This window comes from Meriones unguiculatus, chromosome 14 (genome assembly GCF_030254825.1).
Source record: "Meriones unguiculatus strain TT.TT164.6M chromosome 14, Bangor_MerUng_6.1, whole genome shotgun sequence".
In the NCBI taxonomy this organism is placed as follows: domain Eukaryota; kingdom Metazoa; phylum Chordata; class Mammalia; order Rodentia; family Muridae; genus Meriones; species Meriones unguiculatus.
The window spans coordinates 88854498-88879372 of NC_083361.1; the positions used below are offsets into that span (position 1 = coordinate 88854498).

Here is a 24875-nt window from a genome sequence, read left to right on the forward strand (position 1 = left end):
AAAATTAAATTACCTAAATAGAATAATATTTTTAAAGAAAGGAAGATGGAAAAAAAGTGAAGATCTTATGTGAAAAGGGAAGTCACCTTTCACCTCTGAGGTTAGACTGGATTCCAGACTTAGGTGAGAATGTGCCCATTTAGTAGGGGGAAGACTTTTCTTCCCTGGGAGTAAGGGTGGGACTAGCCACGGAGGCTCTCTAGGAGGTGAGTAAGCTGCTGTCTACAGCACACTTTATTCACATAGTTTGCATGTGGTTTGGTCTCTATACGTACCATAATAACAGACTTTTTGAGTGATTTCAAGGTCTTTGCTCAGTTTTAAGTGAAAACACCAAGGAGAGCGTGTCCCAAGATCAAGTGGCAGCAAGGAAAGTGGTTAGCAATTCATTTCCTCAGGGAGGCAGGCTCCTCCAGTGAAGAGCGAGGATTCTCAGCACCTGGATTACTGGAATTAGTATTTGATTGTTTTTGTTAGAATGCTCTGGAATTATTACTGGATATGCTAAGATATCTACATGAATACTTAAGTGTAGAATTTTGTATATATGTGTATATATATTGCACATGTTCAGGATCTATGTTTGTGAATATACACACAAGGAAAGGGCATGCATTCTCTGTGACTAGAACAGCTTGGGAAGCTGTGTTTATACAATTACCCAGAGAAGGGGGAGCATTGTGTGGACAGATAAGGGACACCCAGAGAGCTTTAAACTGCATGTTATCAGTGTGTTGTAGAGGGGAAGAGAAAGACACGCTAGGAGATTTTCTGCGATCACACCAAGAAGTCTTTATTGAGAATGTCTTGAGCCACAGTCCAGTCCACATCCCAAGCCACTAATCATGACTAACTCAGTTGCTAGAACATCCTAGAACAGAGGCAGCCTTAAGTGCCTCTTTCAGTTCTACACAAAATTGAGATTGTTTGAGGGCAGAGAAGGATTTATCTTCAGACCAAGATTCTGATCTCCTCCTCTGAAGACCCCATCAGGAGTGGAGGTGTGACAGGGACCTTCCGTACCTCACTCTCAATTCCAGTTTCCATGGGTCTATACTGGAATCAGATGCACTCAACTAAAGGTCTCATTATCCTAGAATTCCGGGTTCTACAAGGGTAAGTTTTTAAACATGACACCCATGCATCAGAAAAAGAGGCTAACATTTCTCCAACTGATTTTGTTAGTGGTGTTATTCAGTGCTAAGGACTGAATGCTGAATTTTCTTCTCACCTGCTGTGCTAAGTAAGGATTGACTCTAGGCCCTGCTACATGCTAAACACATGATTCAGCACTAGCTGCCCTCCCAACTTCTATCTAGCTAATAATGTATTTTGTTTCTTAATGAAATCCTTGCAGGCCACTATCATCACCTTAATGTGTTGACTGAAATTTAATTACATACAAAGCAGACTTCATCAGTATACCTCAATCATGGGCAGATGGTTATTAAGGGAGTTGTCCTTCTAGAGGGAAGGAAGACAACATGATTCCACTAGGGCCCTGGTGAGTATTGGAATCTCCTGGCCTGGGGGGACTTGGTAGGGGTGGATAGAGCTGGAGCCCCAGAAGGCCTTTTGATGGGAGAGCTTGGCAGCTTTTGCTTTAGTGTCTGGAAGACGAGGTCGTAAGTTATTAAGAATCCGTCATTATAAACATAGAGCTTGTGGTCCCAAGGGCAGTAATTGATGCCGTGCAGTGTTTCCAGCATCTTGTCCAGCAAGACGCTGAGGTGGTGTTCCTGCCCAGTGGTCGTGTCATAGGCATAAAAGATCTCCTCTTGACGCGTGCTCCGCGAGCGTAAAGCGTAGAGCACCCCACAGGCCATGAAGGCCCCCGAAAGCGCGGGCTTATACTGGCTAGTTTGCCAAGTCTGCTCGACCTCTAGGGTGCTGTCATTGAGGCGACTCACAACCAGGTTTCCCTTGCTCTCCTCTGTGGCGTAGAGCACCCAAAGCCCCTTCTCATCCCCAGCAAAATCTAAGTCCGTCCAAGGCACCCCGGCATATGAGAAGCGGTTGTTGTAAGTGGCGCCTGGCAGTGAACGCCGTAACACTAGGGTGTTGGAGGAGAGGTCCACCTTGGCCATGTCTCTTGTGCCGTAGTAGTTAAAGTACATGAAGTTCTTGTACACGGCATTGCCACTGCCATCGCCATATCCCATCTTCCACTGCTCATAGTGCTTCCGCAGTACCAGGTCACCAAAGGATCTGTACAGCCAATAGTAGTCAAAGTACCTAGGCCAAAGCCACCAACATTAGAACCGTTCAGCAACAGCAGTAAGCAGGGTAGTAAATTACTATGAAAACAGTCAGTCGCTCATCCCCAAATGGGACATCTGTAACACAACCCCTACACTCATGCCTCAGGGAACATAGAGGAGGGGATAGAGAGATTGAACATAACAGTCAAAGGAACACGAGTTCTGCTGTGTCTTCTGGATATGACAGGAGCGTTGTACCAATGGACTCACAATAATATGGTCACCTACATTAGACCAATAATCATCCATCGTAGACACAGGAAAGGCTTCTGAGGTCACAGCCCAGATGGAGAGCTACAAGCAGTCAACAGCTGTGTAGGGAAGGAAAGTCTGTTTTCCTCAGGGGACAAGTCCACGGCAGAGTGCCCATGCAATCTGTACATGACACATGTACATGACACATGACACATGTGTGCAAATGGGAAACACTAACTGGACTCATTACAAAAGTGTGTATGTATGCCTGTGTGTGTTTGTGTGTGTGTATGTGTATGTGTGTAACTACAGAAGAGAACATAAATTTTAAAGGTAGACATGTGGGGCCACATAGGAAGAGTTACAGGTGAGTCAGGCAGGGAGGGTGGACATGACGGAAATACACTGTACTTAATATATGAAATTCTCACACACAAAAATGTACAACTGGGAAGCCTCATGTGTCAATTAAGAGCAGGGGCTTTGAAGTCAAATGGCATTTTTAGTCCATCTTTTACTTACTATACACTATGTCAAAATGATGAGCCATTTTAAGAAGCAACAGCTACGGTGTCTGCTGGCCACATAAGTGCATAATCTCACTAAATTATACTGAAAACATTATATGAGGTAAATTTTGCCCTCAAAGACTATAGGGCTAAGTCTCAGAAAGTTTATGTTCTTTCTTCAGAGTCGTAGAGCTTATAAGTAAAACCTGATGGGAATAACAAAAGAATAGACTTCACTGATTATGAAAACTGACCTAAGTGATGAAAGCAATAAATTTAGGACAGTGTTTATCGTAAAGAGCAATCAACAAATAGTCGGTGATGCATTCTTTGTGGACAGCTCCTGAACCCAGGCTGAACCACGTGCCACTGGACAGTCAGACGCAAATAGACTATGATTCTAGAGTTAGGTTCAATAAAATCATTAAGTTATAAGGATTCTCAGGTCTTAACAGTGAGCAGTAAGCTCTAAACTATCAATTAGCATCTTGGAAGTAACCAGGGTAAAGGCTGCCTGTTGTATCTCCCAGCTACACACTCTGACTGAAGTTGAGGAGCATTATTATGACTAATGCTCATCTTTTTGATAAAAGCTTCAGGTGGGGCTCATTAAGAGTTGGTTCCACCCACGACTATCTCTCTCCCATGACCTGCTGCTCAGTTAGGTCCACACCACACTTCCACACACACTGACTGCACCACACTCCACACACACACACTGACTGCACCACACTCCACACACACACACACACACACACACTGACTGCACCACACTCCACACACACTGACTGCACCACACTCCACACACACACACTGACTGCACCACACTCCACACACACACACTGACTGCACCACACTCCACACACACTGACTGCACCACACTCCACACACACACACTGACTGCACCACACTCCACACACACACACTGACTGCACCACACTCCACACACACACACACACTGACTGCACCACACTCCACACACACTGACTGCACCACACTCCACACACACACACTGACTGCACCACACACACACACACACACACTGACTGCACCACACTCCACACACACTGACTGCACCACACACACACACACACTGACTGCACCACACTCCACACACACACACTGACTGCACCACACTCCACACACACACACACACTGACTGCACCACACTCCACACACACTGACTGCACCACACTCCACACACACACACTGACTGCACCACACTCCACACACACACACTGACTGCACCACACTCCACACACACTGACTGCACCACACTCCACACACACACTGACTGCACCACACTCCACACACACACACTGACTGCACCACACTCCACACACACACACTGACTGCACCACACACACACACACTGACTGCACCACACTCCACACACACACACTGACTGCACCACACACACACACACACACTGACTGCACCACACACACACACACACACACACACACACTGACTGCACCACACTCCACACACACACACTGACTGCACCACACTCCACACACACACACTGACTGACTGCACCACACTCCCACACACTCTGGCTTTAGGCAGGGCGAGTTGCACCCACCTTCCTAGGCAGCTGAGGCATCACTGAAGAGCCCACACACACACACACACACACACACACACACCGCTCACTGATTCATGTAGCCATTCATCTAACTAACAAATGCTTGTCAGCACCCACTGCAGCGATTCGCACTTTCCCATGAACTTGCCTGAACTTTTATCATTTATCTAACTATCCTCACGTTATAGATGGATAAAGACGGTTCGTTCATCCGAAGTCTTTTAGCATAAAGGCAGTGCTAACAGTCATCATCACTACAGCTTCACTTCAGGTCTCAAGGTCTAAGCAGAAAATCGGGACTCTAACGCTGCGTTATGTAAGAGTTTGTCTCTGAATTGGGATAAGACTTTGGTTCATGTTAATAGTAAAAGCTTCGGAGTAGCCAGGCAGTGGTGGCGCACGCCTTTACTCCCAGGACTCTGGAGACAGAGGCAGGCAGATCTCTGAGTCTGAGGCCAGCCAGGTATACATAGTGAATTCCAGAACAGTCAGGGCTACACAGAGAAACCCTGTCTCAAAAACAAAAACAGAAACAGAAAAAAAAAATTCCTTTAGAATAGAAGGGGCCATGTATGCTCCAAAGGAAGTATTGGGTAGAGATCTTCCAGGTCTAGGCTACACTGGCTGGCCAGCAGCAAACATAAAACAGAGGTAAAAATCTGTACTAGGGCTACTAAGAAACCTGTCAGGGCCGGGTGAAAGTGCACGTGGAATGGATGCAGACACAAAAAAAAAATTGTCATCTGGAACCCACCTGCCATCAGAGCGCAGAGGAGCCACCCAGTAAAGGAAAGAAGCCGGACGGGGTGCGGAGTCACGGCCCCAGGCACCCGCCTTGTATGATAAACCCCTCCAATTGAGCTTCAGCACAAGGGGTCTGCCCACTTTCTGCAGGCCTCCATGAGCGCAGGAACCTACAAGGGAGAGCAGGCAAGACATGGGCTGGGTGCAAGGCACGGCATGGAGCGTAACTAGCACCCATGTGCTTGAGAGTTGCTCATGCAAGTGCGAACCTAATCATGAGTATGAAGAGATGAATGCATGTGCCTGGCTATGAGGAGTATTAACGGCTACCTACATAAGTATGTCCACGAGAAGATACCAGTCTTGTCATGAGCAGGATATTGAAGATTTATTCCTTATCAAGGTCCTTACTGGCTTCCCCTTAGTCCCTCAGTCTACTAGAGCAATCATGCTTTTGGCCCAGTCACTGGAGAAACAAAATCAGTCTGTGAACTCACCAGGGGCCAGGGGTGGACCAGGGTGTCTGGAAGACTGTTCCTGTTCCTTCTCCCGCTCGCACTCACTCAGTTGCCCCTCAAGGATGTCCACCTCCTCTTGGAGGGCACGGAAGCTTTGGTGGTCAGAGTCAGCCAGAAGCTTCAGGGTCAGACTGACGTTAGTCACCTGAGAGAGTAAGATCCCAGGAATGCTGATACAAGGGGTTCTCAAGCTCAACTCATGCTCTTCTCCAGAAAGAAGAGGTTTTGGAAAGTGTCAGATAAGACAGGAGGATGTGAGGAATGGAGGGCTCTTGAATCCAGCTACACACCTGGTTCTGGAGTTGGTGGAGGAGGTCCGAGGCCCCACTGACACCTCCCCCGGCCTTAAACTGAGCTGCCAACTCCTGTGCGCCTTCCAGCCCCAGGTGTAGCAGGTTGAAGGCTGGGTTGTCATACGGGGATGCAGGGACACCGGGATTCCTGGACTCCAGCATGGGACTCCGTTCTGGAGTGTGGATGTCTTCATCTTCAGTGGCATGTGCGTACTGCTTGGCCTGGGCATGAAATTACAGGTGTAAAGTTTCTCTAAATGTCAGGGAGCCTGACTCTTCACATCCATCCACATTCAGAGATTATGAACTTACAAAGCACCTATGTCTATCACCTTATTTAACAGTAGCATTATCCCCATTTCTCTTCCAAGGACAGAGAGAGTTCCTGGTCATCAAGGGAAGCATCAGGAGGCACTCAGCTCTGGATCAGATCTAATTAATGCTCACAAGAACACAGCAAGAGGTGAGCGGTGATCGTGCAGTCAGAAAAGTCGCAAGGGTCTGAGACTAAAGGAATCTTACAACATCATGTAATTAATAACTGACAAGGCTGCATGCTTCTCCAAATTTTGACATTTATTCCAGATCTTTTGCTCTTACATCAAAGGCAGCTACACATCTCTACACCGTGATGGGGTGGGTCAGAAAAAGCCAAGAAGGTGAGGGAAGTGGGGAGCTCCCTTGCCTCAAAGAACCAGAGCAAGAGTACAGATGCTCTGAGGCGAGGAGACACGTAGTTTGAAATCTTACCCTGGCGTAACATGACTTGCTCAGATCCAGTTCAATTCCATGGAGTCTAGAGCTACACTTTTTATTTTCCTTTCAAAATCACATATGCCATCTCTCTGTATGTCAGTACCCTCAGGTGGACAGTGATAAAAGTTGTGGAATTTACCCTAGTGTTTTACTTTAAGACAGACCAGGTAGGTGAATAGATGATAGATGGATAGATAAATGATAGACAGATGAGATAGATGATATAGAATATAGATGATTGATAGAGATATAGGATACAGAGCACTTGAAATCATGTCTGCCTGCTTATAATAGAGCTGATTAGATGTGTGATTACAGTTCTTTACTTCTTTCCCTCTTCTGTTTTGAAGCTGAATAAACTAGCACTAGATTGAAAACTCCCTCCTATACTTTTAGACTAAGCCTGCGGTACCAGCTGGCATTTCTTGATAGACTTGTCTAAACAAATGGGCTCTGTGCATCTCTGAGCTTTACCCTCCCCTATATATTTTTGAGCTCTGACACCCATAGTTTATTCTGGCTCTGGCTCCAGCCTGAAACTCAATCGCAATAGGTTTTAGATTCAGTCAGAAACTAAAATAAAGCCACTAAATCCATAATGCCCTGGGCTGGACACTCGTATCACCAGCATCCTTTTAAGAGGAGGAACACACACTGAGTTGGTGGAAAGAAGGACTAGTAACAGTAGGGTGTATGGCCAGAGTGTGCCTCCCCCCTCGTTCTATGACCATACTCCCCAAGGAAAAATTAGGGTAAAATGCTGTCCCACCATCATTTCTCTTCCTCCACGTCTCTCTACTTCACTCTTGCCAAGGACCTACCAATTCTTGAAAAAAAAAAAGAAAAGAAAAAAAACGAGAATAGAACAAGAGGCCAGCCCCAAACATAGAACCATCTCTCTCCTACACGATAGGTTTCCCCTTTGCCTGTACCTGAAGCTGTCCTGGAAGCACCAGGGCCAGCAGCAGAAGGGAGGCCAAAAGAGCTGAGCCAGACTGCATCTTGGTCCAACTGTACATAAGAGGTAAGTTCCGAGGGCTCCCACTGAACTTTTATCTCCAGTGCAAATGAATAGTCTCAGTAGGAGGGGACAAAGATTTCAACATCAAAAGGGCTAAGATATGTGGAGGATCTTGAAGGGTACGAGACATGCTTTTGACTTCAAAGGTGGGTGGAAGGGGGGTTCCTCTATGAAAACAGGATTGTCCTCATCCATCCCAAACAGAGATCTGTCCTTGCCTTGCCAAGGCCTCCTACACAAATAGATTAAAGCAAACCTGAGACATCTGGAGGGGCCCTGATGGGCCCCTTTCAAAGGGGATTATGATCTTTTCCTCAACGCTCAGGGGAGGAAGGTTCTAGAAGGAAATGCAGACTAACCTGTTCAATGTAAGGACAGACGCCATTTACTTAACCACTTAGCCATGTCCTCTGGATGGGGCCAAAGTGGGCCCCTCGGGCCACTTAAGCAACACCGCACCGTGTTGGTGTTACCCTATTACAAGCTTCCCTCTTCCTCAGCAGTCGGCCTCCTCCACTCTCCTGGGTACTCTAAACATTCCCGTTCTGCTTCGCCTCCAAACGCTCTCCTAAGTCCCCCCATGCGGGACGTCCACAGCCTCTGCTGTCTGAGCTCTAAGAAGCCTCCATGCTGCCAACAACAGGAGGCTACCGAGCCTCGAGTTCTCTGGTGGATATTCCTATAGAGAGTTTGGTTCCTAAAGCCTGGACAGGAGATCACAGCTCAGAGCTCTCACTATTGACTAACCTAAATATCTCTGTGTCTCTATGTCTCTGTCTCTCTCCTCCCTCAGTCTTATTACTTGAGTTTGTAATTACTCAAGCAATGTAGAATCTCCCTGTGAGATGCTAGATTTCACTAGAAAGTTGCCATGAAGGATTTATCGTTCCATTTTTTATTGAGAAGGTTGGTGTCTATAAATGCTGGCTATGCAACCTGCTGCTTCCCTGCTTCTCCCAATGCCCCAGAGTCAGATTCTGTGGACACTCTGCCATGGCCCTCTCACTACTCATTCATCCTTTGAGATTCTATCTACACTGTACAACTGGTTTTAGAGGCCGCATAAATCTCCATTTCTCATTCTCAAAAGACGTCACAGAGCTGAGGTAGATATAATTCTAGAGAATTACATTATATTATAATATTGGGAAATCTTTTCTGTGAGGTCATATATCAGGTTATCCTGATTCACAGATGTCCCTGTCTTGCTCCCCACTCAAAACCAGAGATTCATTCTCCACTGCGTCCCACATCCTGTCATCCAGGAAACATGAAAACTGAGAAGATAACCTCTGGCTATCTAGGGTGTTGGTCCTAAACCCAAATGTGCACGTGATACAAAAACGTACGGAACCAGGGTCCAAGTGGGTGTCACCAGACCCATGTTTTAGAGAACAGATGGACAGAAGGCTGAGTAGGAGAGCATCCAGGGCAGCATGAGCTGTGGCCGTCTCCCCATATCACAGCAACTATGCTAAGCAAACGGCAACCTGCCATTGTCCGCTCCCCAGCTGTCCAGAGCCCAAGGAATTGACCACCAGATCAGAAGCTGGTTTCCAGGCTCTGTGTCTTTATCCACACTGTACTATTTCTCCAGCTCCTCCTGTCTTCATCCCTTTGGAAGACATGAAATTCCTGCTTGATGTCAGATACCTTACAAAGGTTCTCACACAGAGCCCAGTCTGAATCTGTGTAAAGTGATGAAGAGAGATTATAGTCCCATCGATGTGTCTTGGGCCTCCTTGTGTGTCACGGGAAGAGCCCAAACACTGCTACATTGCTGACTCATCACCGGATCACGCTGGGCAGGCCGGGAGAGGTCCTACATGTGTGGAATAAGAAGTGCTGCAAGAAGATGTCAACACTTGGGTTCACCCCGACAAAGCCCGTGGTTTGTCTTGACTGTCAGTGCCCACTCTTCTCACTCTCTGAAGCATGTGCCTGAGCCTCTGGGCAATCTGCTGTGTGCGCACTCCATACACCACAGGATTAAGGGCTGGAGGGACTACCACGTAGAGATTTGCCAAGAGGATGTGGATGTGGCCGGGAACTGTGTGGCGGCCGAAACGGTGAGCCAGGAAGGAAAAGAGGGCAGGTGTGTAGAAGAGAGCAATGACCCCAGCGTGGGCCCCGCATGTGCTCAAGGCCTTGTGGCGGGCGCCGTGGGATGGCAGGCGGCAGACAGCACGGAGGAGGAGGGCATAGGAAGCACCTATGAGCCCTAGGTCCAGCACTGGGGAGAGCAGTGTGGTGGCCAGTCCGTACCAGATGTTGGGGCGTGTGTCGCCACACGCTAGACGAGCCACGCCCATATGCTCACAGTAAGTGTGAGGCAAGGCCCGATGCCCACAGTAAGGGAGTCTCTGGAGAAGGACCACAGGGGGAGCCATGACACAGGCACCACGAGCCACAGCTGCTATAGCCACCATACCTACCACACGCTGGCTCAGCAAAGCCCCGTAACGTAGAGGCTGGCAGATGGCCATGTAGCGGTCCACTGCCATGGCCAGCAGCACCGAGGACTCAGCAATGAAGGCCACATGAGCAACGAAGAGCTGGGCTAAACAACCCCCAAAGGAGATTTCATCTGACAAGCCCCAGAGCACGGCTAGGGCTTTCGGCACTGTGGATGTGGCCAGAATCAAGTCAGCAGCTGCCAGAAGCCCCAGAAGCTGGTACATGGGAGCCTGGAGGGTTTTGTCAACTGCCACTAGCACCAGGAGAAGGGTATTTCCAACCACAGATGCCAGATACAGCAGGCACACGGGCACAGAGAGCCAGGCATGCAGGCCCTCAAGCCCTGGCACACCCAGCAGGACAAAGGGCCCAGGGCCAGGAAGGGTCTGATTGCGGGTGAGCAGTGCAGGGTCCGTCCCCATCTTCTGCTCCCGCGGCGCTGTCCCTGCAGAGAAGAAAGGCGGCCTGTGAGCAGCAGCTGTGGGGTAAGTTGATGGAGCATTTCCTGATCGCTCCACCACGGGGCGCTGCGCCCAGCGGGGGCTTCCCAACAGCACTGCGAGGTTGCTAGTGTTCCCACACGACGGGTCAGAGTTTGGGATCTAGGAGGTCCACAGATGCCTAGTCACACAGGCCGTAAAAGGGGTTTGAGTCACAACTGCCTGAGCACCACGCGCCTTTGAGTGTCCTTTACTCTGAGTGAATGTTCTGGCGTCAGCCCAGGCATGGGGGGAATCACTGTTATTAAGCGGCAAACAGACTACCTCTTTCTTCCACCCAGAAAATGCACATCAGAAAGATCAGGATGAAGGAGACAGGAAGTGTCTCTTCCAGTCTATTCACAAATGCTAAGGTGAAGCTCCTGGTCATGACCCTTCTCTCACAGTGGATTAAGTTCATATCCACTCTCCCAAATTTCCATCCCTCCCCCTGTGTAAAGGATGTTTTCCTGATGCCCAAAACACCTCCCCTGCTAGTTCTGGTCCACTGTAGCTCGAAGTACCTGACTTTGTGGAATGCAGTATGTTCTTTGATCAGTATGGACATCTGAGACTCCTCAAAAACAACCTTGTGGTTTCTATCTTGTCTATCCTTTTTCTGTGAGAAGATACTATGGATTCTATGGAATCATTTTGGAGAAATCTGGGGCCCAGTAGGGATGAAGGTCATCAGGTCTGGGATAGCGGTGGGAGGAACTGAGGCTGGGTGTCTCCGTAACAGTGGAAATGGTGGTGAAATTCAGATGGTGGTACTGGAGGGAGGGCAGAGGTGCATGCGTGCGTGCTTGCATGTATGTGAAAGACAGAGTGGGGGGAGGGAGAGGGAGTGGGAAGAGAGTCTCTATTTCGCTCTGGCCAGCCTCACACTCACAGAGATCTACCTGCCTCTGCATCTGCCTCCTGAGTGCTGGATAAACCTGAGTCAGGAATGGTAGTACAATCATGTGATTCCAGCACTTCTGGGGCTGAGGGAGGAAAACTATGGGTTCAAAGTCACCCTCGGCTACCTCAGATACCAATACCAGCACACACCAGGCATGTGTATACACACATACATACACACACACACACACACACACACACACACTCAAACACACCACCACCACCACCACCCAAAAAAAGCCTGGAGGAAAGAATTGCAGTAGAATAGTGTTTTTTTGCGCTCTACCTGAAGGCCACAGTTTTGTCATTCAGTTCCTGGAAGGTGGAATCTGGTCTCTAACCCGGTCTGTTAGACTGTTAAACTGTGGACTGAGGAACCTGGGGCAGATGACCAGAGAACATTTTAGCAAGTAGAACTGGCAAGTTTAGCAGAGCTACTTCTGGGGTACTCACTTATCCACACAGCCTCCCCAGAGCAGAGAGGTTAAAATCCACACTAAACATCACCACAGGGTAGTCACTGATTAGGAACCTGAGCTTGCTTCTGGAAGGAGTTGCTTTGCCAAGTCATGGGGCCCAGACCTATCTCCTTACCATCGGGCCCCACAGAGTCCTCTGGACACCGAGAACACCCTGCTCGGACCTCTTACAGGGCAGACACAAGGAACCTAAGACATCAAGGCCCTCAGTAGTGGGAATGCCTGTCCCCAAACCACAGGGTAAGCACATCCTATACCCAAGCGAGGGCCCCTTAATAAGTCCTGTGCTCAGGATGAAGGCTCTCCCAGCATACATCCTGTTGGCACCTTTCCAAGGACAACTGCTTTGGTCTGTTTGTGACCACAGCACACACTTCTTCCAGTTCCCTCTACACACTAAGTGAAGATGGAGAGATGAAAGCCGGCATGCTCCTCGCATCCTCCGGCCCAGTGCTTCTCAACCTTCCCGATGCTGTGACCCTCTAAAACATGTTGTGGTGCCCCCCCAACCATAAAACCATTTTGTTGCTACTTCGTAACTGTAATTTTGCTACTGTTATGAATCATAACGTGGATATCTGTGTTGTCTGATGGTCGGAGGCGGCCCGCCAAGGAGGCTGCGATCCACAGCTTGAGAACCGCTGCTCTAGCCTTTTCTCGGCCTTGTCCCGACTCTGCAGGCATCACCGCACACTTCTCTGCCTGCGCGCCCTGTCCTCTCACCCCGCATGAGAACCTCAGCATCTCGGCACTGTTTAGCAAGGGGCGTGCAGAGGGAGAAGAAGCAGTATTCTATTCTCCCTTAGCTCCCAGAACCAGACTGGCGCTGGGCTGTGGCACGGAGTCAGCTGCGTCTCCCTGGTGCAGACAGGACTGCTGACAGGTCACCCGGGCTGCTTGCTGCGATCAGAAAAACGCCTGTACGGAAAGGCTATAGTCCCAGAGCTGGGGCCACATGAGATTCTCCAGATTCAGTCCAAGACTGTTCCTCCTCCGCCATCCCTAGCTCCCTTCCTCTCAGCTTCCCATCCCTTTGGTGGAAGCCGCCACACCACTTGCTTAGATTCTGAATGTCTACTTGTCTGTGTATCCCTGTCCAGAAGGTGTCTCTGATCTGACTCACATGGGCTTGCTTTAACAACAGCAGCGCAGGGGACACGAGTGGCTCATAGACAGCTAGGATCCAAGGTTTGCCCTTGCCTCCACTGCCCCAGATACCATAAGGCCATCACCACCTCTTCAGTTTTCCTTAGAGATGAACCAACTCCTACCTAAGAGGCTTTAAGGACAAGGCCAACGGTCCTGAGCAGAAGAGCACCAGACACTTATGAAGTTCAGCCAGATGCACAGAAGACAGGGTGGAAATGTAAAAGAAAAAAACTGAAACAGTCTGTTCAGTCTTTTTTCTTTATGATCTGGGGAGAATCAATTAACTTGGAGCCATGATTTTATCCCATTGTGGGTCCTCAGCTGATTTTGGAAGAAGTACGGATGGAACTATGACGCCAAATTAATTTCTCCTTTTCCTGTTCTCATGCTGATGCAATGACAAAACTCAGAGCAGGCTCCGAAGCCACGTTGTTTAGGTGCATTTCCTACTTCTGCCACACCGAATCTGTGATTCACACAAGGTCCTCAGCTCCTCTCTGCCCTCATTTCCTTGTTTCTAAAGTGAGGATAATCATAAGTGCATCTACTCTGCAGGTGTTTTGTAAGGGGGGGTACAAATCTAAAGGACTGGGGATATGGCTCAGTGGTAAAGCACTCTCCTTGCTTATATGAGACCCTAGTGTCAAGCCACTGCAAAGCAAGGGAACTAAACAAACCACAAATCAAAAATTATATAAACGTATAGGGCTCAACAGTGCCTATAATGTAGCAAATACTCGGCACACATTAAGCATGGTTGTCGTTGCGGCCAGCACTTTTGTTACTCCTTAAATCTATCCTTCAGAGAGCCTTTCTACTGTACTCTTAGTGTGCCCATGTGACGGACCATCTCTCCATATACCTGAAAAACAAAACACAGAACGTGAGTTGGAGACTAAAGCTAAAATTGTGAGCAGCCCAACGAGTACAAACTTATTTGTTCAGTTGATTCAAAGGGAGAATAAAAGATTTGATTAGATTAAAAAAAAGACCTTCCTTTGGCAATAGAACCCATTAGGACTGGGCTGGTTGCAAGATCATTGCTAAACAAAATGAGAACCAAGGGACACTGCCCTCATGTGCCACCGTGCCTTACCATTCTGACACAAAATAGTGAGACAGAGCAAGAATGACAATGTTTTGTACCAGATACCCAAGGTGAGGGCACAGTGGCCCTTGCAGAGCCGGCAACTCAGCACAGAGTGTCGAGGCGTACGTACAGGGCATGTTGCAATGGAAGCTTTCTCAACCTACCCTCCTCTGGTTCTGTGAAAAGAAAAACTAAAGTCTGAACAACCTTCTTCATTACTTCTGACCTTCTATGTTGAGCTCAGTGTGGAAGAAATCCACGGAGAGGTTATAACGGGGGCTTTGTTACAAGCGTCTTCAGATGGTGTCCAGGATCTGAGTGATCTTGGCTGATGAAGGGCTCCTACTCATGGGACGTGGATTTCTCACCTCTATGCTGTGGAAACTGCATTAAAGATGAGGAAAAGGGATCTTTTTTGTTTGTTTGTTTATGTATCTTCTCTTTTTTTATTTTTTATTTTTTTTATTTTTTTATCAGTTACATTTTATTAACTCTGTATCCCAGCCGTGTCCCGATCCCTCATTCCCTCCCAGTCCCTCCCTCCCTCCCTCATCTCCACCGTGCCGAGGAAAAGGGATCTTGTTTCTACCCACCAATTTCTGCCTCGGGTCTTGCTTCTCCAGCTCATTCAGATGACAGGGTACCAAGAATCTCAGCAACTCCAAAGACTCTTCTAGGGCAAGCTGAGAGTAAGCAGGTGTGAGTAGACGGGATTTATGGACTGCTCCTGTGAGCACCTCTCAGGGGCAATGAGCCCCAAGCCCCTGCAGGCCTGAGGTCTCAGCTGTGTGGTGTTAGTGAGGACTTAGTAAAGATCTGAGGCTATCTCTGTGGACTTCTCTGGGTCCCAGGTTTACATGCCTGACATACCTAGAACCTAGGGAGAAATGGAAACTGGCCCAACAGGTCCCCAAAGATCCACTGCAAGTGAGAGCAACAAAGCCAGGAAGACATTCTCTTTACGCTAGACATATGGTAAAGGCAGTTGTCGTTGGGAAGTTATTGATGTTCTTAGGGACTGCTTCCATCCCTTAAGCTCTGTAAAGAGACGAGGTACTCTGATAAAAACAGCCTAAATGTTTTTCTTCCAGACCAAACTTTCAAATAAAATTTCACTGTTATGAGCACTCTCCTCACCCCTTCCTAGCTTAGTGTTTTCTTGGTGTGATGAAGATTGTTCATCTCCACCCCCCCCCCCCCAAAAAAAAAGTGGCTGTGACTACTAAGGTAAGGTGTGAAGCATCCTACAAGTGCCTTTAACTCACCTGAATTGACACAGTTGATGCAAAAGGTTGTGTGACTCGACGAGAGGAGCTTGAAGGCAAACCCTGCCTACCTCAGTGCCAGCTAGACCTACATGAGAGGCTCTTACACACTAACAACAGGCATTACTGTCCACACCACTTCCTTCTCCCCGAACATTGTACAGTTCCCCATTTTGAACAACTTGATGGCTCTTATTGTCACCACAGCGAACCAAGTTCGTATTTGGTTTTAGTCCCCAGTTATCATGATATTTTGTGCATGCATTTATAGGTCGGGTAACAAGAAAAATAACCAATGGAAGTGTATAGCTGAAAATTTCACACATGAAAAAATATACAGGATAGGACAATTTATATGTGGGAAAAGTCATCTGGTTTGTGTATAATTATTTTCTTTCAGTGCAAAACAACATAGATTTTCATCCGTGATCTGTTGGTGAAGCAGACAGTTTGAAACCTGCCACGCCACAAACAGCCATGGATGAGTAGGGCTGTAAGTCTGAACTTACAGGAAGAGGAATTGGGCCTTTTTTCTCCTGTAATAAACAGTTAAGAGAAGAGTTACAGTTACAGTTTTCAGCTTGATGGATCTGAAGAGTAGCCATGACAATCATGTAGACACTGACAGAGTGGCTAATATAACCTGCAAATCCAAAGACTTTCCTTTAGAATTGACCCTAAGAGGTCAGAAAGCCGATGGCTTCTGGGAGAGGGCCAGTTTTCTTTAACGGCGTGGTCCCTAACAGATCCAGGCTCCAGCAAATGGCCACACATCCAGTATTACACGGGCAGCACAAACTGGACTTGATGAATTTAAAAAGAAAAAACACACAAAGTTGGGTTTAAGTGAGAAGGGAAGGTGGATGGACATGGAGGGGCTGGGAAGGGGAGAGATACGATCAAAATACTTTTTATAAAACTGTCAGGTAACAAAAGTAATTTAGTTAATTACATTGTTTTAAAAAGAAAGGTAACATATAAGAATCTTGGCTCACAGGATTACTGACAGAGGCCACAGAGTTAGATTAAGGTACAGTCTCTCAGGAAAGAAGATAGAGAAACAAGAGCAGCCATTCAGGCAGAGACAGCGAGTGGGAGGAGGAAGACGGGACAGCACATACAATGGCCCCTTCTCTCCCTTGTTTTGCTTTATAACTCCATTAGTCTTTCATGAAAGCCATTCGTGCGTGTCGGTGAATAATCGTGGGTTTCATTTCCTACCAAGATTAACAGAGTAGGTCCTTTCAAGTTATCTTAACTCAGAATCTATTTATTTATTGAATCCTCAGAAAGCTTTTAAAATCTCAGCTCTTAGCTAATCCATGTTCTCAGCAAGATGGGAGTTACCAGAAAAAAAAAAAAAACTGCCAGAAAAAATGTTCTCCCACCTGTGAGTGCGTTCAGCAGCCTAGCAGAGAACGCAGAGACCTCCTGGAGGACGACGGGACTAGACTTCACACACACGTAGAGAGGAAGGGGGGTGCAGGGGGCGGGAGGGGCAGGGAACAGGGAGACAGGAAACCTGAATCTACAGAGGCCACATATTTAAAGTAGGTCCTGGCGGCCTCATGGTGGTTAGACCGGCTTGTGAAAATGACGCATTGTGTGCTTCAAACCTGTTTTTAAAGACGGATCTAAAATCTCCCTGCTGCAGGTAAACAACAAATAAATGGCAATTCCATTGATTTAATCATTTCTAATATATGTATATAGAGCAACATACATTATACCCTGAAATGTATAGAAAAGCTTCAAGGCAATGTACAGAAAAGCTGCAACTTGTATTTTTCCCATCCTTGGTCTCTTTTCATGATTCTGGGCTCAGTGAGAATGTCACCACGATTTTATGCCAGGTCTTCATTAATGACCTCCTTGCTAAGAACCTCAGAAAATCACTTCAAGGTGTAGACCCTCTCTTCAGATGAGATCTGGGCGACGGAGGCCCCCAGAATGTGCTCCTCCTTGCCCCAGAGTGTTTTCATTGTTGTTTTTGTCGAGAGCTGGAGGAGGGTTACCTGTGCATTTTGTTCTTTTCCATGGTCTTTTGTAGTCTTTGGACAGAATTAAGCTACTGACTTAATTCCTTTAGTATTCTTTTTTCTTTTTTTATTATCATTTATTACAATTTATTCCATTTGTATCCCAGCTGTGGCCCCCTCCCTCATTTCCTCCCATTCCCACCCTCCCTACTCTTCCCCTATACATCTCCCCCAGTCCCCTAATAAGGGAGGTCATTCTCCCCTTCCATCTGACCCTAGCCTATCAGGTGTCGTCAGGACTAGCTGCACTGTCTTCCTCTGTGCCCTGGCAAGGGTGCACCACCAAGGGGGAGGTGATCAGAGAGCCTGCCACTGAATTCATGTCAGAGACAGCCCCTGATGTCCTTACTAAGGACCCAACCTGGGAGACTAAGCCTATGAGCTATATCTGAACTGGGGTTTTAGGTCCTTTCCATGGATTGCCCTTGACTGGGTTATCATTCTCTTCAAGGCTCCCAGGGCTCAGTTGTTTTTTTTTTTTTTTCTTGTTACAATTTATTACTTTGTATCCCAGCTGTAGCCCCCTCCCATGCACTGCCCCCAGTCCACTGATAGGGGAGGTCCTCCTCCCCTTCCATCTGACCCTAGCATCTCATCAGAACTGGGTGCTTTGTCTTCCTCTCTGGCCTGGTAAGGCTGCTACCCCCTCAGGGGAAGGTGATCAAAAAGCCAGCCACTGAGTTCATGTCAGACACAGCCCCTGCTCCCCTTACTAGGGAAACCACTTGGACACTGAACTGCCATGGGCTACATCTGTGCAGCAGTTCTGGGTTATCTCCATGCATGGTCCTTAGTTGGAGTATCAGTCTCTGCAAAGACCTCTGTGCCCAGATTTTTTGGCTCGGTTGCTCTCCTTGTGGAGCTCCTGTCCCCTCCAGGTCTTTCATCTCCCCCTTCTTTCATAAGATTCCTTGCACACTGCCCAGAGTTTGGTTATAAGTCTCAGCATCTGCTTTGATACCTAGATCATAGAGTCTTTCAGAAGCTGTCTATGGTGGGCTCCTGTCCTGTTCCCTGTTTACTGCTGCTTCAGATGTCTAACATGTTTGTCCTTCTGAATGAGGATTGAGCATCTTCCCTAGGGTCCTCCTTGTCGTTTAGCTTCTTTAGGACTATAGATTTTAGTACGTTTATCCTATATTATATGACTAATATCCACTTATGAGAGAACATAAACCATGTGTGTCTTTCTGTTTCTGGATTGCCTTACAACCTCTTTGGAAATCAACCTGGAGCTTTCTCAGACAATTAGGAATAGTGCTACCTCAAGATCCAGCCATACCACTCGTAGGCAAATATCTAAAATATGCTCAACTATACACAGACATTTGCTTGCTCAACCATGTTCGTAGGAACTCTATTCATTATAGCCAGAATCTGGAAACAACCCAGATGTGCCTTAATTAAAAAAAAAAAATGGATACAGAAATGGTGGTACATTTACACAATAGAATAGTACTCAGCTTTTAAAAACAAGGAAATCATGAAATTTGCAAGCAAATGGTGAGAACTAGAAAAGATCATCTTGAGTAGTCTTCCTTTCTTAATTAATATACAAAGTAACAGGGGTTTTATTGTGACTTTCCATACATACTTTCTGTTGATCTCCCTCTTCTCCTCTCCATTCCCCCATTCTCCTCCTGCTGTTCCTCCTTCTCCCCACAGTGACTAATCTGCTTTCACATCACACATATTCTACTATCTTCTTTTCTTCCCATAACTCCCCCACTTAAGACCTCTTTTTCCAATGTGGAAATGAAATATAGATGTGATAAGAAAAAAAAGGTACTTTCTGGGGGAAATGGGGAACTCAGTAGAGGTGGGAGGGAAACAGGAGCAAGAAACAACTGAGAACAAAGCATAATGGCGTTTATGTATTAAAACGCCATCATGAAATTAAAATCATTCTCTCCGGTAAGGTGTGGTGATTCAGGCCTGAAGTCCCAAGAGAACTACCTCCCAGTGGAGGCCATCCTATTCCACTAGTGAGTTCCAGGCAAACTTGGGCTGCAGAGTAAGGGTGCCTATCTCAAAATAAAACAAAGTCATAAGGTAACTATCTGAGGAAAGGGAAGGAACAGAATGTCCCAGTGGGAGGGCAAGTTTCATTTAGGTTAGTTCTACTCTGTCCTCATCGCTTTCTCCTCTGCCAGTGTCACAGCACACAACAAAAGAAGCTCTCGAGGATTCTCTTTTCTGTAAGACTACATGTTGAAGAGTCTGCCCTGGCATACAAAGCATCTTCAAGCAGTTCTTGCCTTAAACAGAATTCTCTTTTGTTTCTGCCACACTGTGTCATTCTTCCTAAAGGCATATCCGCTGTGAGATTTTCCTGCCTTTTCTGCTGATCAGTAGGTCAACCTTCTGTGCTCTTGGCAGAAAATAAAAGAATGACTTTATCTCTGATCTGCTTGGTTTTCACTCCATAGACAGTAGGGTTCATTGCCGGTGGAATAACAACGTAGAGATTGGCGGACATGATGTGGAATGTGAGGGAGACATTGTGTCCAAAGCGATGAGCAAGGATGGAGGAAAAGGCAGGTGTGTAAAACATGAGGATGACACAGACGTGGGAGCCACAGGTGCCCAGGGCTTTCTGGCGTGCATCTCTGGAGGGTAGACAAAAAACAGCACATAGGATGAGGGTGTAAGACACAGCAATGAGGACCCCATCTGAGATGACTGTCATGATGGGAACACAAAATCCATACCAGATGTTGATGGAGATATCTGCACCGGCCAGCCGGGCCACACCAATGTGTTCACAGTATGTGTGAGGTATGATGCGTGTGCTACAGAAAGGTAAGTGTGTCAACAAGAATACACCTGGCAAGGTGATACGGAAGCTGCAAAAGGAGATGCCCACAACAATCTTGATAATAGTCCTGGGAGTCAAGATGGAAGCATATCTCAAGGGCGAGCAGATGGCCACATAGCCATCAAATGCCATGGCCATCAGAATGGTTGAGTCCAGGACAAAGCTACAGTGGAGGAAGAACATTTGCGTGAGGCAGCCTGGGAATGTGATTTCTCAAGCCCCCATCCAAAAGATACTGAGTGTTTTAGGCACAGCAGCTGTGGACAAGATGAGATCAGTCATTGCCAGCATGGACAGAAAAAAAACATGGGTTCATGAAGGCTCCGTTCCCCTGCGATGAGGTAGAGAAGGACACAGTTTCCCATCACTGCTATGATATAGATCACACAGAAGGGAATGCCAATCCACACATGGAATTGCTCCAGGCCTGGGGTCCCCACCAACAGAAAGGGCCCTGGGTGGTAACTGCTTGAGTTAAGGTAGTCAGAGCAGGCCACACTGTCATCTAGCCTAAGAACAGAGAAATGACCAACATTCAGCATCACCCAAGTCACTCTCACTTCCAGCCAAGGATCACTATGGACTCCTAAGGAAAGTTATCATCAAGTGCGACTTTTTGAAGTGATAGGTGGCTGATGATGACGACAGCAGTGTACAACAACAGGTCATCCCAGACACACTGTGGTTACTCCATCTCAGGAAAACATCTGTTGTTCTTCCAGCTGCCTTCTAGTTGACGTAAGCTTTCTAGGGAACTTTCCCAACTATCTGTACTCTATGGCATACACTGTCTTCTGATGTACACCAACAGGTTATAAGACACTTTTTACAAGTTGGCAGGTTGCAGATTTTATTGACACAATTGGTTAATTCTTGCTTTCCCCCTTTGTCACTGTAGACTATCTACCTATGCCCTATGACAAACAAAATTTGCTTCAAAATGACCTGAACACTAAGGCTCTTAGATTTATAATAAAACCTTGTATCACTAACTAGCAACCTGATTCAGATAACTAAATACTAGTAGAATTCCAACATGATGCTGGATCACATAGATAATTAAAATTTAAATTACAAAAGCCTTATACCTGGGGTTCAGGGGTCCCTCACCTCAAAATAAAAGCAGGGAGGAGGATCGTTTCCACCACACTGCACACGATGTAAGTGTGTACTGTCTTAATTCTTGTGCTTAGGAACACTGTAGATTAAGATTTTTGTTTAAACACAGATTTCCCTATCCAAAAGGACATGTGATGTTTTTCAGCAAACCCTGACCTGCATTTACATTCTCTCTACAAGTTAACATTTTAGTTGTTTCATTTCTTTGCCTGTGATAAAAACCAACCTGACCAAAAGCAACATAGGGGATAGAGCTTATTTAGCTGACAAGTGCAGGTTTCAGGAAGGCAAGGCCACAACTCAAGGCAGAGTTTGAAGGTAAGCCTGTTTACTTTCCACACATCTTCCAAAGAAGATCTCACAGCCAAAAAATGGGGGGTGGGGCTTTATCCCTCCAAGACTGGGTTTCACTGTGTATCCTGGCTGTCCTGCAACTCGCTCTGTAGAGCAGCCTGGCTTTGAACTCACAGCGATCTCCCTGCCTCGGCTTCTGCTTCTGCCTGTAATGGGACTGAAGGTATGTTCCACAACTGCCTGACAGGAGAAGAGGTATTTTAAAAACAACCTTTCTGTTTGTTTGAGGTTTGGATTTTGTTTTGTTTTGTTTTGTTTTGTTTTGTTTTGTTTTCAATGTGTCTTACCATATAGTCTAGTCATTCTTTAAACTCCCTACAAACAAAAACATAGGCTGGTCTCAAATTTATGGTCCTCCTGGCTAAGTATTATAATTACAAGTCTGTTCCTTCATGCCAAGTTTATATCCCTTCACTTTTGAGAACATGGTATCACATAAAAATGAAATAAGTCAAAGGAAGAAATACTTCAAGATCTCATATGTCAGTACAAAGGGTGAAAACACAGAATTAGAGAGCACTTGGTGCTGGGGACATGGCTCATTTCGTAGAGTGCCGACCCCACAAGTAAGAAGTCCTGGGTTTGCTCCCAGACCATGTAAAACCATGGGTGGTGGCACAGGACTCCCAGCACTCAGGGGGGGGCAAAAGGATCAGAAGTTCATGACACCAATCTCTACACAGCAAGTTCTAGGCCAGTTGGAACTATTTAGACCTTCTCAAAAGAGAGAGAAGAAAAGAGAAAAGAGGGCCAGTGAGATGGCTCAACAGGTGAGGGAAATTGGTGTCAAGCCTGACAACCTGTGCTCAATTCCCAGGATGCACACAGGGGAAGGAGAGGATGGACTCCGCTGAGCTGCCTCTGACCGTCACATACACACCGCCTCACTCCTGCCCCCACACAGACATCCACAGATAAATAGTTTTTATTTTAATGAAGCAAAATAAATAGAAAGCACTTGAGGAAATTTAAATGTGAACTAGGCAGAACTGGCTATTACGTGGTATAAAGGAGTTGGGTGTTAATTTCATCAGTTATGCCAAAGGTTACAAAATTATAAGATACACATGCAGACATGCCAAAAATATTATGGAAAAAATCCTAGTGGAGGGTATATGCTGTGGAGACAGAAAGCCAGGTTCCAGAATTAACTTTTATGCTGCTTCCAAGATTTTATCTATGTGAATTTGGAAAGCTATTTGAAACATATAATTCTTAGACTCTTCACCTTTTAAAGGACCTGACATCTCCAATTCTGCTGGTTTATATCATGAAAAATAAAGCATGCCTCCAAATTACACTCACTGGAGCATGGTCAGCTTGTAGTGAGCTTTGCTTCCGTGTCAGCTTGTGGGGACGTCATGTCATGAATGTCTATCACTGGCTGTCAGGTGAAGGCAGAAAAGACTCCACTCTGCAGGCTGCCTGCGTGTCCCAGCACACAAGGTGCCTGAACACCACCAAGCGTGGCCATCCTTAGCTCGGCTACATGACTGCTCATCCATCCTATCCTTCACACGTCCATGCAATGAAGCAGTAACACAGCACTACAGACATGGTCTCAGCTTATGATACGAATGTTAGCCCAGTGGTGATGGCACGTGCCTTTAATCCCAGAACTCAGGAGGCAGAGGAGCTCTGTAAGTTTGAGGCCAGCCTCATCTACTGAGCGAGTTTCAGGGCAGCAAAAGCTATACAGAGAAATCCTGTCTTGAAAAACCAAACAAGCAAACAAACAAAACAAAGAAGAAGGAGGAGGAAGGGGCAGGGTTAAAATAAAAGTGGGAATGTTGCTTATGGAAGAACATTTCTGGGCCCAGCTCGCGGGATCTAGACAATGGGGCAATGGGCTTTTCATTCACTCCTTCTCTCTCTCTCTCCCCAAATCTTACTTGCAGTCAGACCCATTCAAAGAGCCAGCACTCACCTAATCTTGGGAATCAGGCCAAACAGAAAGAAGAAACTATGCTGGGCAGACACAGAGAAAATCTACAGGGGGCAAAAATGACAAACGGAGAAGAAGCAGGGACTTCCAAGAGGTTGCTTCCATGCCTCTCTATATTATTTCATCAGCATTCAATGTGGAAAAAAAATAAAATAGGCAGGACCTAAGGGGAAAGGGGAACTCACCTCCATTGCTGATGGGAATGTAAACTTGTACAACCACTTTGGAAATCAATCTGGCGCTTTCTCAGACAATTAGGAATTGTGCTTCCTCAAGAGCCAGCTATACCACTGCTAGGCATATATTCAAGTATACAACACAGGCTTTCTCCTCTCAGTCTCAAAGGAGGAGCAGAGAAGTTTCTGTTAACTCTACTTGTGCCACTGCTCCCACAGACAGGCTGCACTTTGGGTTTGGGGTTTGTTTTACATGTGTTGTGATATGTAGCCATGCCTATACTCAAGACCTCACTTACCAGATAGAGAACTTAGGATGATGTTCTAGATCTCTGTGATAATAATGACATCAGAATAAACCCCTGTGCATATGCTATTTTTCATCTATTCGGCAAAACACCCAAGAAAACCAGGTAAGAGAAGACAAAGCTGAAGGGATGTCTCAATGTGTATGGTCATCAGCTTCTCTTCCAGAGGACACAGGTTTGATTGCCAACACCCACAAGGCAGATGGCAACCTCTGTACCTCCAGTTCTGGGGGATCCAACACTCTCTTATGGCCTCTGCCGGCACAAGACATGCATGTGATACACAGGCACACGTGCAGGTAAAGTAGACATAAATTAAATGAATAAAACTAAACCAAATAAATAAAAGGTTGTTCTGACTCCCACTTTTTGGCATTTATTAATTTTAATTACAGTCATTTAAAATTTT

The 24875-nt window shown here is 46.5% G+C and overlaps 2 protein-coding genes and 1 pseudogene across 2 annotated transcripts; all 3 read right to left on the reverse strand.

The window, feature by feature from the left end:
* Nucleotides 1-1493: 1493 nt before the first annotated feature.
* Nucleotides 1494-7865, reverse strand: LOC110558321 (olfactomedin-4-like). Its single transcript, XM_021653165.1, has 5 exons — nt 7797-7865; nt 6106-6330; nt 5795-5960; nt 5308-5467; nt 1494-2235 (listed from the first exon to the last, which is right to left on the reverse strand). Exons 1-5 carry the CDS (start codon nt 7863-7865, stop codon nt 1494-1496), a joined length of 1362 nt encoding a protein of 453 aa, XP_021508840.1.
* A 1891-nt stretch (nt 7866-9756) lies between these two features.
* On the reverse strand, nt 9757-12947 carry LOC110558322 (olfactory receptor 52D1-like). Its single transcript, XM_021653166.1, has 2 exons — nt 12774-12947; nt 9757-10944 (listed from the first exon to the last, which is right to left on the reverse strand). The coding sequence occupies exons 1-2, from the start codon at nt 12945-12947 to the stop codon at nt 9757-9759; spliced, it is 1362 nt and encodes a 453-aa protein (XP_021508841.1).
* A 7155-nt stretch (nt 12948-20102) lies between these two features.
* LOC110558323 (olfactory receptor 52H1-like) lies at nt 20103-24173 on the reverse strand (annotated as a pseudogene).
* Nucleotides 24174-24875: the final 702 nt, after the last annotated feature.

What these genes read in the sequence shown, in the direction of transcription:
- LOC110558321 (XM_021653165.1), bottom strand. Translation starts at nt 7,865, where the DNA reads ATGCAGTCTGGCTCAGCTCTTTTGGCCTCCCTTCTGCTGCTGGCCCTG. An exon ending in TCCACCAACTCCAGAACCAG is followed by an intron (nt 5,961 to 6,105) that starts GTGTGTAGCTGG and finishes TTACTCTCTCAG; the next exon opens with GTGACTAACGTCAGTCTGAC. An exon ending in CCTCTGCGCTCTGATGGCAG is followed by an intron (nt 2,236 to 5,307) that starts GTGGGTTCCAGA and finishes GCTTTGGCCTAG; the next exon opens with GTACTTTGACTACTATTGGC.
- LOC110558322 (XM_021653166.1), bottom strand. Translation starts at nt 12,947, where the DNA reads ATGCTGAGGTTCTCATGCGGGGTGAGAGGACAGGGCGCGCAGGCAGAG. An exon ending in CAGACAACACAGATATCCAC is followed by an intron (nt 10,945 to 12,773) that starts GTTATGATTCAT and finishes TGGACCTCCTAG; the next exon opens with ATCCCAAACTCTGACCCGTC.